This window comes from Lutra lutra, chromosome 7 (genome assembly GCF_902655055.1).
Source record: "Lutra lutra chromosome 7, mLutLut1.2, whole genome shotgun sequence".
NCBI lineage: Eukaryota > Metazoa > Chordata > Mammalia > Carnivora > Mustelidae > Lutra > Lutra lutra.
In genome coordinates, this window is record NC_062284.1 from 67,868,514 (window position 1) to 67,885,504 (window position 16,991).

At 38.1% G+C, this 16,991-nt stretch overlaps 1 protein-coding gene across 3 annotated transcripts in view; it reads right to left on the minus strand.

The window, feature by feature from the left end:
- Nucleotides 1-16,991, minus strand: part of SHC4 (SHC adaptor protein 4) — a 136,015-nt gene that overhangs the window by 13,236 nt on the left and 105,788 nt on the right. For 2 of the 3 annotated variants that reach the window (XM_047738069.1, XM_047738070.1), the window contains one exon: nucleotides 11,481-11,660. In XM_047738069.1, the coding sequence (XP_047594025.1) occupies nucleotides 11,481-11,660 (180 nt within the window). Of the gene's footprint in view, nucleotides 1-1,161; nucleotides 1,214-11,480; nucleotides 11,661-16,991 lie in introns of all 3 variants that reach the window. The other variant, XM_047738071.1, reaches the window with a different exon arrangement.

Sequence of the window (16,991 nt, forward strand, 5' to 3'; positions counted from 1 at the left end):
GCAGTGTTCCATGATTCATTGTTGGTGACTAAAATAACATAATACAAAAATTATTAAAAAATAAAATAAAATAAAATTGCCCTACAAAATTTAATAAGTTATTGACTTGATATAACTAATAACATATTTTCTCAGAAGTAGTGGAGGTTAAGGAAGCAACAAGAAAGGCCGTTCTGTATTTAATTGAGACCTAAAAAAGAAAAAAAAAAGTGATAGGAATCATGGAAGAAAGTAATCATGTTATCTTGGAGTTCCTATGGCAACTGAAGACATATTATTCACAATCCGAAATTCAGGAAAGCTCAAGATAGATAAGAATATCTACACCCATAAGCATCTGACGGGTAAAACCTCAGAGAAGAGGCTTATGGCTTAAGGGAGAAAATAATGTGACGTGCAAAATCAGATTAAACCATTACAAGTAATTCCAATGATAAAGAATGAGACATTTAAAGAAACCAATGTGAACTGTGAAGGTAGCATATTGACACACTCAATTTTTAAAAAGCACATGTAATTGGGTATTTGGGGGTAGTAATGATTATTATATCAGCAAAGGACTGTAAAAAATTAGATGTCCATTAGTAAGGGAATGGTTATATAAATTATGATTATTCATACAATAGAATACTATAAAACAATTGAAAATAACAAAGGTTTGTTCATCCAACATAGGAGGACATATATATCTAAAGCAAATATTAACAGTCTTGAAGGGAGAAATAGCAACATAGTAATAATAGGGGACTTCAATATCCCATTTTCAACAATAAATAGATCATCCAGACAGAAAATCAGTAAGGAAACATTGGACATAAACTACACATTAGACCAGATTGACTCAACAGAAATTTGCAAAACATTTCACCCAAAAGTAATAGAATATATAATCTTCTCAAGTGCATTTGGGACATTTTCCAGGATAAGTCATATGTTAGGCCACAAACAAGCCTTAATAAATTTTAAAAGAATGAAATAATATCAAACATCTTTTCTGACCACAATGATATGAAACCAGAAATCAATTACAAGAAAACTAGGAAATTCGCAAATATGTGAAAATTAAACAGCATGCTACTAAACAACAAATGGGTCAAAGGATAAATCAAAAGATAAATCAGAAAATATCCTGAGAGAAATGAAAATGAAAATACTACATACCACAATTTATGGGATGCTATCAAAGGCAGTTTGAGTTCAGAGCAATTAATACCTATATTAAGAAAAAAGAAAGATCTCAAATAAACAACCTAACTATACACCTCAAAGTTACTCTAAAATGAACAAACTAAGCCCAAGTTTAATAGAAGAAAAAAAATATCAAAGATCAGAGCAGGAATAAATGAAATAGAGAGTAAAAAGATAACACATAATATGCAATGAAAATAAGAAAAACAAAATAAACTTTTAGCTAGACTTACCAAGGGGAAAAAAAAAAAGGATTCAAATAATTAAAAATGAAAGGGGAGACATTACAAGTCACAACACACAAATACAAAGAATTGTAAGGGACTACTCTAAACAATTATATGCCAACAAATTGGATTACCTAGAAAAATGGATAAATTCCTAAAAACATACAAACTACCAACGCTGAATCATGAAGAAATAGAAAATTTGAACAGATGAATTAGTAGTAAAGAAACTGAATCACTCATCAAAAACCTCCCAGCAAAGAAAAGTCCAGAACCAACTGGCTTCACAGGTGAATTTTACCAAACATTTAAAGAGAAGTTAATTCCAATCTTTCTTAAACCCTTCCAAAAAAATAGGAGGTAACACTTCCAAACTCACTTCACAAGCCCAGCATTACCCTGATAGCAAAAACAGACAAGGATACCACACACACACACATACACACATACACACATTACAGGACAACATCCCTGATGAACATAGATGTAAAGTCCTTAAGCAAACCAAATTCAACACTTCAAGTTGATCAAAGAAAAGGATCATACACCATGATCAAGTGAGATTTTAGGGATGTGGGATCGTTCAACATCCACAGGTCAATCAATGTGACACATCACATTAGTGAAGGATGAAACCAGGTGATCATCTCAGAAGATGCAGAAAAACTATTTGACAAAATTCAACATCCACTCATGATAAAAGCTCTCAACAAAGTCAGTGTGGTGGAAATGTACTATGACATAATAAAGACCATATATGACAAGGATACAGCTAACATCATGCTCATCAGTGAAAAGCTGAAAGCTTTTCTTCTAAGATTAGGAAAAAAGGATGCCTACTCTCCCTATTTTTATTCAATATAGTATTGAAGGTCCTTGCCAGAGCAATTAGACAAGAAAAAGAAATAAAGGGCATCCAAATTATACAGGAAGAAGTAAATCTGTTTCTATTTGGAGGTGACATAATATATATAGAAAACCCTAAAGAGTCCACACACACACACACACACACACACACACACAACCCATTAGAACTAATAAATGAATTCAGTAAAGTTGTAGGATACAGTCAATCTATGAAAATTAGTTGTATTTCTATATACTAATAAACTCTCAGAAATAGAGATTAAGGAAACAATCCCAGTTACAATAGCATAAAAAATAATAAAATACCGGGGCACCTGGCTGGCTCAGTCCAAAGAATATGTGACTCTTGATCTCAGAGTTGTGAGTTCAAGCCCCACACTGGGTGTAGAGGTTATTTAAATAAATAAAACCTTTTAAAAATAATAAAAAAATACTTAAGAATAAATTTAAGTAAGGGAGTTAAAAATCTGTATACTGAAAACTCTAACACACTGATAAAAAAAAATTGAAGAAACAAATAAATGGAAAAATAGTCTGTGCTCATAGATTGGAAGAATTAACATTGTTAAAAAGTCCATAATACCCAAAACGATGTACAGATTCAGTGCAATCCTTATCAAAAATTTTAGTGGCATTTTTCACAGAACTAGAACAAACAAAGCTAAAATTTGTGTGGAACCACAAAAGGCTTCAAATAGCCAGAGCAAACCTGAGAAAAAAAAACAAAGCTAGAAGTATTATGTTGCCTGATTTCAAACTATATTTCACAGCCAGAGTAATCAAAATAGTATGGTATTGGCATAAAAACAGACACATAGATCAATGAAGCAGAATAGAAAGCCCCAAAATATACCCACACTTATATGGTCAATTAACTTACAACAAAGGAGCTAAGAAAATGATAATGGGGAAAGGATGATGTCTTTAATAAATGATGTTGAGAAAACTGGACAGCCATATGCAAATGAATTAAATTGGACCCCTGTCTTACACCATACACAAAACCAACTCAAAATGGATTAAAGACTTGAATATAAGACCTGAACCCATACAACTTCTAGAAGAAAACATAAGGTGTAAGCTCCTTGACATCAGTTTTGACAATGATTTTTTGGATTTGACACCAAGAACAAAAGCAACAAAAGCAAAAATAAAAACGTAAGGGCCACATCAAAACAAAAATCTGCACAGCAAAGGAAACAATAAATGAAACAAAAGACAACCTATGGAATAGGAGAAAATATTTGCCAATCACTGATCTGATAAGGGGTTAGTATCTGAAGAACACATACAACTCCGTGGCAAAAAACCCAAACAATCCAATTAAAAAATGATCATAGGAACTGAATAGATATTTTTCTAGAGAAGACATACAAATGACTAACAGGTACATAAAAAGGTTCTCAACATCACTAGTCTTCAGGGAAATGCAAATCAAAACCACAATGAAACAACACCTCATACCTGTTAGAATGGCTATCATCAAAAAGATGGAAGATAAATGTTGGCAAGGTTGTGAAGAAAAAAAAAAAACCCTCATGCCCTATTGGTGGGAATGTAAATTGCTGCAGCCCCCATGGAAAATGGTATGGAAGTTCTTAAAAAAACTAAATGTAGAACTACTGTAGATCCAAAGGAACAAAATCACTATCTCAAAAAGATACCTGCTCCCCCGTGTTCACTGCAGCATGATTTACAAAAGCCAAGATATGGCAACAAGCTAAATATCCATTGATGGATCATTGGATAAGGTAAATGTGATTGGTTGATTTTACACACACACACACACACACGAATATTATTTATTCAGCCATAAAAAGGTAGGAAATCCTGCCATTTGCAACATGGATGGACCTTGGGGGCATTATGCTAAGTGAAATATGTCAGACAGAGAAATACAAATACTGCATAATCCCAGTTAGATGTGGAATTTAAGAAAAACTCACAGAAACAGAAAACAGACTGATGATTGTCAAAGGCAGGGAATAAGGGGTGGGAGAAATGGGTAAAGGGGGTAAAAAGTTACAATCTTTCAGTTATGAGATAAATGGGTCCTGGGGGTGTAACCTACAGCCTGCAACAATAATTAATGATACTGTGTTGCATATTTGAAAGTTGTTAAGACAGTAAATCTTCAAAGTTCTCATCACAATAAAAGAAATTTTATAACTATGTGAGGTGACAGATGGATACCACACTAAAGTTAGTGTGTTAATCATTTTACAATATATACATATGTCAAATCACTAGTACAATGTTATATGTCAATTATATCTCAATAAAACTGGAAAAAAGAAAATAATAAGGATATTACATGTTCATTTGGACAAATCTCTAAAATGGAAGAGTGAAGTAAGTAAGTATAGGAAGGGGTTATCATAACCTCTAAGGGGTTATAACTTTATTTTTAAAGGAGATAGATAAATGATAGGTACGTAGGAGACAGATGGATAGTTATGCGTAAGTATGTAAATAGATAGTTTTTTTTTTTTTTAAGATTTATTTATTTATTTATTTATTTGACAGAGAGAGATCACAAGCAGACGGAGAGGCAGGCAGAGAGAGAGAGAGAGGGAAGCAGGCTTCTTGCTGAGCAGAGAGCCCGATGTGGGACTCGATCCCAGGACCCCGAGATCATGACCTGAGCCGAAGGCAGCGGCCCAACCCACTGAGCCACCCAGGCGCCCAGATAGTTTTTTTTTAATTTAATTTTATTTTTTCAGCGTTCCAAGATTCATTGTTTATGCACCACAGCAGTCCTCCATGTTCTCCTGCTCTCCATGCTCTCCTTAATACCCACCACCACACCTCACTATGCATTAACATTCTGGTCATAATCAGAAGAAACTGTTAATATCTAGGGAGTTGAAGCCAGTATTGTAACTTAAGGAGGTACATTTTATGTTATTTTTTTATACTGTGTTTGGATTTCTTCCATAGCACTTGGGTTACTTTTGAATTAAAAAAAAAAAATGTATACAAATGTCAGGATAGTCACACAACTAAAGATAAATTCAGAAGAGGAATTAAATTGGTGAGAAAAGTGTCAGGCCTGCGGAACGATTCTGTTTTCTGTTGTGGGAAGAAAAGCTTACCTTTATCCCCCACAACATGGGAAAATGACTCCATCTCTGATTGTAAGTAGTTAATTGACACTCTTCATTGAGAGTGGTTTTATTTTACAAAGTTGCTATGAACACTGAATTAGTCAAAACTGAAACACTGTCCACAGGAGAAATGCGGGGTTAGGTTCCTCCAAGCCTCAGGTCAGTACATGTTCATCAATCAATAAATACATAACCTTGTTTTATGTGTGTTCCTGTTTAAAGACTCCTTATTTCATATATACTGTTGACTCAGGAACACTGGACTTACAGCCAATGCACACCTGAATAAAGCTTATCTAATATGTGGATTTTCTCCATCAGGGTACATCGCAATCTTCTGCGCTTGGGAATAATAGACAGCACTTCAGCACAACACTAGGAGATTATTTTACTTTTTTAAAAATTTTTTATTTTTTAAAAGACTTTATTTATTTGAGAGAGAGAGAGTGAGAGAGAGCATGAGAGGGGAGAAGGTCAGAGGGAGAAGCAGACTCCCCATGGAACTAGGAGCCCGATGTGGGACTTGATCCCCGGACTCCAGGATCATGACCTGAGCTGAAGGCAGTCGCTTAACCAACCGAGCCACCCAGGTGCCCCTTGGAAACTATTTAAAGAGCAAAATCATTAACAAATAGCACAAAAATGCAAAATATGTGGCACTAAATGGCCTGCAAAAGGATACCTATTTACAATACGAGAGCTGGAACGAGAAGGCAGAGTGTTACTTATTTGACCTTAGCTGGAAAAGTGTGCATTGGGCAACTCAAATTTTTTCTTGCTCTGTGCATATCTACATATGACCACAAGAGTGCCATGAGTATTTTGGGGTTACAAATACATATTAGCAAGCAAACAAATTCTCCAATATGGAATGCATGAACTATGAGAATTGACCATACATTTTTTATCAATATGGGATCTTGAGTGTGTGAAAATTACAAAATAGGACTTAACTGCATTATTGAGGGGAAAAATACATTCACCTCTACAAAGTGCTTAAAAAGTTGGTAGAAAAAGATATTAACATATAATGTCAGTAATAAGTGAAAGTTTGAGATAATACCCACTGAAAAATTATTTGTAATATAAAGAAAGAATTATATGTCTATTAAGTTATATTACAAAGCCCTACTAATTAGTATACTGTTATAAAACAGGTAAGTAGGGGATTAGAAAAAGTATAATAAAGGCTCAGAAATATATTCACATACATAGAATCTAGCCTAATGGGGAGTGACATTAGAGAAAGAGGAGATTACTTAGTCAATGGTTTTTGCAAAATTGGATCACTTACATAGGCAAAATGAAGTTAGACCCCGCCCTACCTCATAGAAAATATAAAGTCCATGTGAAGTAAATATTTTATTATGGAAAAAAACTATAAAGCCAATAGAAGAAAAGATAGTACAAGCTGGATATAGAAGAGAAAATTTAATTGAGAGTACAAAGAAAATATAAAAAAGATAAAAATGGAAATCAATGAAACAAAATAGAAAGCAATAGAGAAAATGAAACCAAAACCTGGGTCCTTTAGAAAGATTAATTAAATTCACAAATCTCAAAGAACAGTAATCAAGAAGAGAGAACACAAAAATTACCAACAGGAAAGTGAGAAGGCATCCTTCAGGCAATAGGAAGCTAAGAAAGGAACATTGTGGGAAAGTTCATGAGGAACTTCTAAGCAAATACAGGAGAATCCTACTGAGTTTTTAAGGAAATGACATTGCCAATGAATCACAATCCCTCCTTGTCTATGCCTTTTTGGCTTCTAAAGCAGACTCCAATTTATCAAGCCCACACCCACAGAAAATAGGTTGCAAAAAGTAGTGACACCCCCAAAAAGGCACTTTCTCCATCATTGCCTTTAGATGCGTCCGCAGAGCATAATGGCGGGAACAACCCAGAGGACACAGTCCAGGCTCATAGATAGCAACGGACAAGGAGACTCCTGTCCTAAAGCTGAACCAGAGTCCAAGCAAATAATTTTCTCCAATTCCAGCTCAGGGAGTCTTCACAATTACCGCTTGATGGGATTTGGTCATTGCTATGTACCAGTGACCCCTGTGTCTTGGATGCTTCCCTTTAGTGCCTGTAGGTTTTTTTATGATGGTTATCTTATCCCTCTTTTCACCACTAATTTTGGGTGTGGGAGGGGACAGACAATTTGGCAAATAATAAGGATCCCCATCCAATCTTGATTGAGAGCACTTCACATCATCCAGGTGTCATGGGTTTTAAGCTGAATGCTCTAACTGTATGAGATATTTGCAAGGTCTCCCTTTGGGAGAGAGCAAGTATGTTCTCTGTGAAAAGAACAGCTCATGGATATCTGCAGCAGGCAGGCAGTTGTGTACCAATACCTGTTCTCCCTTGCATGATGTTATAGAGTTCCTAAGTTATAGCTGGGCACATAGCCACCCTGCCAGAACAACTACTCTAGCCCCTTTGAAGCTAGGTCTGACCACATGTCTAAGCTGTGTGGAGGGCAGGTGAAAAGAAATGATGCCTGCCTTCCATTTCTGGGCCCATACATTCCAAGGAATGTATGCACACTCTTCTTGTCTTTCTTTCTTCCTACTGGCTGAACACTCATGTGATAGTAGGAGCCCAAGCTTATAGACCAGAGACCAAAGACTTTAAGCCAGATTAAAGATCTCAGGCTGTACTGAAACTCAGGCCAGAGATGCAACATCTTAGACCAGAGATGCAACCACCCAGGCATTGAGAATGACAAAGCAGTCTCACAGTCCTGTACCACCAATCTGTGGGCTACAGGAAAAGTAAACTTTGGTGTTTTTTTACACTATTATGTTGAGGGAGTTTCTTTGTTATGACTGGCTCTACTAGGACAATAAATTGATACACAGATTAGATTGTATCAATACCAGTGATTTCCTTCTGCTATGTTTGATAAAAATAAAGATTGTATGGAACTTTTCTTACATTGGTGGCATGATAGGATGGACCGAGGAGCCTGGGAGCCATGCTTGAGAAATACTAGGTTCATGTCTCTGGAGTTGTTTTTGTTTTGTCTTACTGAACTAATCAGTAAGCTTCTGTCTGGAAAATGGAGGCTAAGTAGGTCTAACGAAGCTAATGAGGGTGTTTGAGGAAGTAAGGAGAGACACAGCATGAAACATTATGGAGCAAAGGTTAAAATGTGTATTTAAGACATTTTGCAGAAAAGTATGTATAAAGTTATCCCCACTCCATCTTACTTCATTTTTATTAAATCAATATTATTTATACTTTTGGAGCTGGAATTAATTTTTTTGGAGAGAGCAATGGTAGCAAGAAGCCCAGGAGGGCTATGGAACATTATAGCCTAGTAGGAAATAAAAAGTAAAAAATACCAGAAGCCTAAATTATTAAACACACTGCCACTAATGCAGGGAGAGGCAAAAAGATGAAAAAAGAAGGCTAAAATCAGGGAAAACACATTTTGATAGTATAGTTTTGGACAAAAGTGACTTTATTTACCTCCAACTAATGACAGGAATGTTATTATAGATTGATTTTTACCTTGAATTGTCTATGGCAAAAGGCAATGTTTCTTTGCTTAAATGACACAGATTTTTCCCCCTATGCTATGCCTTTTATTCCAATGACTTATTCATTCCATAACTGGAGGCTTTTATCCACCCATTTTGCACATCCCCTCAGCCCTCTCCTCTCTGGCAACCATCAGTTTTTCCCCCTGTATTTATAGGTCTAATTCTGCTTCTTGTTTGTTTATTCATTTGCTGTCTTTTTAGATTCCACATATGAGTGAAATCACACAGGATTCGACTTTCTCAGTCTGACTTATTTCCGACTAAGCATAATGCTCTCAAGGTCCATCCATATTGATGTAAATGGCCCCATCTCATCCTTTTTTATGGCTGTGAATTTTTATGGCTGGGTAATAATATTCTCTCTCTCTCTCTCTCTCTCTCTCTCTCACACACACACACACACACACACACACACACCTTCCTTATCTATTCATATATTGATGGACACTTAGGTTGCTTCCATATCCTGGCTGAGTTTTAAAGATTTCTAACATTAGAGATTTGTTTGTAAAGGAACTGCAGTTATGAATCAATGACTATCCCAGATCACCTAATTTGGGGCACCCAATAAATGACTTTTCTAATAATACACTGGTACTTTGAGAAGTCCGTGAAATGGAAGCTATCAAGTATATATTCTTAGCAAGTTACTTTTAATAGAAGTTTCTGAGGAACCAGTTTCTGGACCTCAGAAACTTCTTTCAAAAAACTGTCCCTCCAACAAATACTGCCTTATCCACACTAGTCACTGAACACTGAACAGTTAAATTCACTGCAGAAATATGAATCAACTGCATATCCCATCATCCGTGACCCCAGATACCCTCTGTGGTGAACACGGAGATGCGCTACCCAGATAACTGGGTAATTGTTAGCTTCGTTATAACTACTTAGCCTCCATTTTCCAGACAGTGAAGGACCAAGTGCCCCAGATGTCAACAGCCAGCCTGCAGCTGACTGCCCCTTCAGGCTCTGCCTCACCAGCAGAATGCTGCCTTGCCCAAAGGCTTGCCCTCCCTCATGAAGCCTCTACCTTAAGACCGAGACAAGTGGGATAAAAGCCCAACCCTTTGGGACCAGTGTGGGACAGTTCTGAAGGGCCCCACATACTCTCAGTAGGGTTGCCTGAGGCTATGTTTGAACTGCTTCTCCTTCTGCCTAAGCCTACTGGCTCCCCCCCCCTTCCTGATAGTGATCCCGATAAAGACCCCACAGGCCAAAACCCCATCTCAGTGTTTGCTTCCAAAGAATCCAACTAGGTTGTCTGGTTGCCAAGATGGGTCTTAGAAGGCTTGCAAGAAGGTGGCTCACTTGTCATGTGGTTGGCAATGAGGACCTTTGTTTCTTAGTTTAGGAGTTAATATGGTCTGATGAAGTCCAGGTTCAGCAATATCTCCTTCAAAATTTATCTTGTCTTTGCTCACACTAGCTGGAAAGTTGCCCTTGGCAGTCTGGAGAGACTTCCTCGGCTAGCAAAAGGACTTTCTGAACAACTGGCTCTCCATCTTTGGAGTGAACCAAATTTGGCTCACCCAAATTTGAACCCAATAGACTTTAATATTTTACAAAAAGCATTTTTTGGTTTACTTATTTTTTAATCGATTGTAGGCTTTTTGTTTGTTTTGCCTTTATTTATTTATGTTCCTTCATGTATTTACCCCTGGAAGCAATTTAGCAGGAAAATGATGTTTGTCTTACTGTATTTTACTCACAGGCTATGGCTGAAGAAAGGAGCCATGTTATTTTAGTGCTGTATTGATGACTTAACAAGGAGTTTAGAAATGAATAAAAGTAAAACTATCACTAAGCAGAGCCAGACAATGGTCATTGTTCCTCATGCATGCAAGCCAACAAATTCAAAATCATCTCCTGGCTTTGACAGTCCTTACTTCAGCAAAAGTACACAGGAGAAACCAAAAGTTGGGAGCCATTAAAGTATCTGAAAAGATTATTCAAAATCAAAGTCCCAATACCTTGAAATCCATAACATCTCCACAATTAACCATGGTATAAGACTGAGGTAAGAATCCTTTTCATTCCCTGAAAATGAGGCCAATGAAACAGCCTTCCTGAAAATGAGAGACAATGTAGTGAGTTGCATAGTGGCCCCCCAAATGATATGTTCGAGTCCTGATCCCCAGTCCCTGTGAATGTGGCTTCATTTGAAAAAAAGGGTCTTTGTATGTGTAATTAAATCAAGGATCTCGAGATGAGATCTTCCTGGATTTAGGGCCGACCTAGAAGAGAAAGGTATTGTCCTGGAAGACACAGGAGAGAGAGGTTTGAGACATAGAGGTGAAGGCCATGTGAAGACTGAGACAGAGACTGATGTGTCTACAAGCCGAGTAACACCAAAAATTGCCAACAGTCACTAGAAGCTGGGAGAAAGGCATGGAATGGCTCCTCCTCCAAGCCTCCAGAAGGAACCACTCCAGAACTGTGACAGAATAAATTTCTGTTGCCTTAAGACACCCAGTTTGCCGTAACTTGTTACAGCAGCCATAGGAAACTAATACAGCCAGTGAGCAGCTACTTACTTTCACGGTGCCATGGGCTCCCCAGGGGGTGAGCTGAGCCCTGATTTGGGGTAGAGCCAAGTCTACTTTGAAGAGCCTGTGTATTTATGTAGCAGGGGTCATTGAAGAAATCCACTCGACATGTCTGCTTCATTAATGAGGCATCTCGATGGGACTGCACTCCTCTCTCTGGTGCATTACCTGTAGTGATTAATGATCAATGTATCATATTTTTACTTTGCAAACAATAAGTAAAATCATGTTTGAGTCTAGAACTGATAGGGAGGGAAAAGCCACCCCCATCCCATACAGATTTTAATACTGACTTCTAGATTTGACCTGTAAAAACAAGATGAGCACCAGGCTTTGAGAGAAAGAACCCTGCCCTTGGACTCCCAGAATCTCTCTGACAGCCCCTCAGCTAACCCTCTGCTTCAACACCAGATAGGAAACAAACCAGGAAGACCTGAGAGAGGAACAGCCAGAGAAAAAAGAGAGCCAACTGTCCAGCGAACAATACAAACCACACTTAACACTGCTCAGGGCTGCGGTCCAGGAACCAAGAAAACACATGTGCCATACAGAACGTGGAAATCTATTATTTAAACTGCCTTTTTTAAAAAAAAAGATTTTTATTTGTTTCTCTATTTATTTGAGAGAGAGAGAGCCCTAGCAGGGAAAGGAGCAGAAGGAGAGGGACAAGTGGCCTCTGCACTGAGCACAGAGCCCAATGTGGGGCTCGATCCCTCAACCCCAAGATCATGACCTGAGCTGAAACCAAGAGTCACACACTTAACCCACAGAGCCACCCAGGCACCCCACATTTTTTAGAGAGAGAGATAGCATGCACACACAAGCTGGGGTGGGAGAGGATAAAGGGAGAGGGAGAGACTCTTAAGTAGGCTCCACATCCTTCGTGAAACCCAGTATGGGGCTCCGTCTCCCAACCTGAGCTCATGATCTGAGCCAAAATCAAGAGTTGGATGCCAAACCAACTAAGCCACTCAGGTGCCCTTAAACTGCTTTTCAAAATCCTCATTATTTAAAATTATTAAGAATGCAAAGTCTGTCTTCTCTCTATGCCCAAAGTTTTGTTTTGCTAAGCTCAGCGTCAAATCAATTGTTGATGTTTATTCTGGTATTTAATGGAAAGAACCCACCCCTCAGGTTATCGCCTTCTTCCCTCTTACTCTGTTCCCTCCTCTTCTATTCTATACGCTGTGGCCAAAATGATCTTTTTATTGAAATCTGATTATATTTTTCAGTGGTTTAAGAACCCCTTAACTACCTCCAATTGTTCTTTGGATAAAACTCAAACTCTTCAACAAGCCCCAAGCCCCCAGACAGGTCCTGTCTGTCTAGCTTCCCTTGTACCTCCATGTGCCCCTCAGTCACATTGACCTTCTTCAAGGATAATCTCCACCATAAGATCATCTTCTCTGATTGATAGGCTCTTCCCACCACTTCTCCACGACCCTCACTCTTCAGATGTTAGTTTAAATATCTCTTTTCTCAATAGAACCTTCGCTGACCTTCTCAGACCACACTAAGACTCTCTGCTTTCCTAGAAGTTTGTTCTTCACCTTTGGAGCCCCTATCACAAGAATAATTCTATTACGTCATTTTGTTTAATGTCTGCCCTGCATCTATACTCCATGTTCCATGAAGGTAGGGATCCTATCTCCTGTGTGCACACACCTGGCACATAATATGACAACAAACAGTCACTGAATGAATGGATGCTAGCTAGCATCAGATTTCGGTACCCAATGGCACAAAGTATTTTGTACCATCCAGATGGTTCTGTCCTCAGAATGCCAGGACAGAATATTTTTGTTTTTCTGTTTAAACAACTTCATTTGTATTTTTGGCCACATGGGCTACAAGACTCCTGTGGGCTGACCTGAAGTGGCGACACTGACATTCCACTGTCTTACCATAAAACATCAGTCCTTTTATTGTTTCTGACATTAAACCCCTTTAATGTGGCCCCAAAAGGACCAACTTTATATTGGATTTCACATCATGATGAATAGTGCTATAATTCTCATAATATAAAATACAGAAACTCAAGGGTACACCAAATAGGGGAAGCCCAGTTAGAAGACTACAGCCTTACTACCTACTCCTTCTTTCCTCTTGGTCTGCCAGCTGTCACACATCATGTTGTCCCCCAACATACTCTGCATATGGGATATCCTGAGGAGGAGTGGGATTTATAAAGAAGGGGGGGTCAGGGCACCTCATTTCTTTGTTGCATTTTACAAGACATGACAGTCTCCATTTGCTTGGTTATGTGGATTTATGAATTATATTATCTAGTTTAAACTAAACTTACTTTCATAAATGGGTAAGTGGCTAAAAGATCGCTGCAAGTAAATCAAAGATGGAAGATCATTCTTTTATTACAAACTCTTCCTCAGCTGCATCCTGAGCTTATAAACAAGAATGAGCTAATTAGATCAGAACTCTGGCCTCCCAAAAGTTAAAATAATCAAGATCTGAAATGTGGATGTATGCCTATTTTGTCAGTGAATGCTCTAAATGTATATTTGGACACGTTAGCCCAATATACAGCCCAATGACATCCCAATGATATTACCTTGAGATACTGAGATATTATCTAATGAGAGTATTCAGCCACTATAATTAGCAACATATTTTTAAAATGTCTTTATTATCATTAACTCTAACTTTAAAATTGTCTATTTTCTGTGTGTGTTATAATCCATGCATATTAGCATAATTTTATTAACATATTAACATTTTCTATGAATGTCACCAAGACATTTTTTTTTAAAGATTTTATTTATTTATTTGTCAGAGAGAGAGAGGGAGAGAGAGTGAGCACAGGCAGACAGAGTGGCAGGCAGAGGCAGAGGAAGAAGCAGGCTCCCTGCTGAGCAAGGAGCCCGATGTGGGACTCGATCCCAGGACGCTGGGATCATGACCTGAGCCGAAGGCAGCTGCTTAACCAACTGAGCCACCCAGGCGTCCCTCACCAAGACATTTTTAAAATGCCTTTATTATCATTAACTCTAAATTTGAAATGTTCTATTTTTGTGTGTGTTGTAAGACATGTATAACATATTAGCATATATATATATATGTAAAACTTATATGTGATTGAATTACCATTTATTTAGGAGTGTCTGCTGATAAAAATTTACTGAAAGTAGACTATGATCACAAGTGTTTGTAAGAGGTCTGCTTCTAAATTAACATGGACCTGCATTCAAACCCCTGTGATACTTCTTACTGTTGGTGTGGCCTAGGGCAATTTACTTAATGTCTCAAAGTGTTAGTTTTCATTTCTGTAAAATGGGGATGCCTGGCTTAGAATACACTTGTGAGGATAAATGAAAGAATGTGGGTGAGGCACTCACTGGAAATAGTGCCTGCTTACTAGATAATATCTGCTCAGTTACCTATTTATTCATTGATGCTAGGGCTCTGCACATGGTTCTTAGCTCCTGCTATCCCTTTCTGTACCTAATCCCCATTTGTCCTTTAAGATTCTGTTCTGAATTCACCTCCTTCAAGAAGCCTTCCCTTTAGTCCTTCCTTCCCCCAGGCTGGGTCAGGTGCCACTCCATAACATAATGTATGTTTACTTGTCTGTCTGTCTTCTCCTTGAGACAGCAAATTCCCCGAGTCCTTAAGAAGAGACTACAACTCACTTATCTGTGTATCTTCTGCAACTTCAATACCTGGTACAAAGCAGGCACTCAAAGGAAAAATGTTTGTCAGATGAATGAACAGATGCTGAAATAAAAATGTCCACCTGGTCTACCTTTCTCAGCATATTTGACCCCCTATGTTCTGAGTCACTCTTTAACACAAGGCCCCGACTCATCTGCCCCTTAGAGACCATGGCATGAACTGACCACATCAGGTTTACTGTTCCATAGGATTACACAGAAGCATTCATGTCTTACCGAGTCTCTCTTGAAAACGACCATTCCTTTTCTTCAATTGCACTATTCTATTTAACCCAGCAATGTTGCCTTAAAATACATATATGTACTCCACTCTATAACCAAATTTAAAATCTTTCTTGGGGTCAAGTGTGTGGCTGAGAAGAGCTTAATCACATATGCCAGCCCTCACACATTCCAAAATTTCTTTTTGCCAAGTGTTACTCCAAGAACCTATCCAACCTGCTGAAGAGAAGATTGGTGGCAGAAAACAAATACATCATGTATGCAGTGTATATACTTTAAGTACCAAAGTTTTCAAGTGCAAACCCTTAGGGTTTGGGGAATTTAATGTCTTCTTGATTACAAGGATCTTATTTCCATTTTAACTTGAAGGTCAGGGAAACATTATTCTGTTTAGCTAATTAATTTTTTCCACAAGAGAATTTAATAGCAAGGATAGGTTTCTTTCATAAGTCTGGTGATAATTATAATTAACTATGTCAACAAGCAGAAGGCTATTACAGTATTTATAATATACTGGCATTCAGGTTTTGAGTCAGTATTTGAATAAATAAATGTCTTAGGAGGAAAAAAAAAAAGCCAAACCTTATTGAAAATATTTGTATAGGTGTCTCTCAAATGCTTATGTATAAATCTCTAGGAAAAGCCATAAAATTTATGTATTTGCTATTCTGGCAACTGCTATTAATTTGCTCACTGGTCAGGAATTTCAGAACAGTTTTTAAACATAGGCCCAAGGAGGCCCCAAGCTAGGAACACCTGATTTCTCGGTGTCTGTGAATGAACGGACACTACAGTAATAAAGTCCTTCCTACCACAATAGGAGTGGCCTTATTTGTTATGGCCCCTGGAGTGGGGGTTGGGTTCTTCTATCCCTCTATGACCTTAGTGGCTGAGGTCTAAAGAGATGGCTTCCTAGCATTCTGGCTCCTCGGGGGAACTTAGAACCTGCTTTTCTTTTCCTTTCTTTTTTTAAAAATATTTTATTTATTTATTTGACAGAGATCACAAGTAGGCAGAGAGGCAGGCAGAGAGAGAAGGGGAAGCAGGCTTCCTGGTGAGCAGAGAGCCCGATGTGGGGCCCAATCCCAGGACTCTGGGATCATGACCCAAGCTGAAGGCAGAGGCTTTAACCCACTGAGCCACCCAGGTGCCCCAGAACCTGCTTTTCTAAGGAAACAATGTTACAGCTCTGTGATTTTCAGGGGAAAAAAGTATCCAGCGGGAGGACTTTTTCCAAACTGCAAATACCATCTCTCACCTTCCCAAGATTCAGAAAGGCTCCCAGTTATGAACTGTTACCTCAGGGCCACCACATGGAAGGTAGCTCTGTACCGGTTACAGACTATCCTACAGTTAGAGTGCAACTGAACAACAGGCACTTGCAATAGAACCTTCTATTGTTGTATTTGTCATTCCAAAATATACATTTAAGCTCATTAATACAGGCGAACCAGAACAGAAGAAGACAGTGAACTTGTCTAGGAGATAGCCATCATGGCTAAAATTCATTCTGGATTTAACTAATTCTGGAAAAGTATATTCCAGGCTCCAAATAAAATCTCTTCATAAGTTTGGATCTGCTTATCTT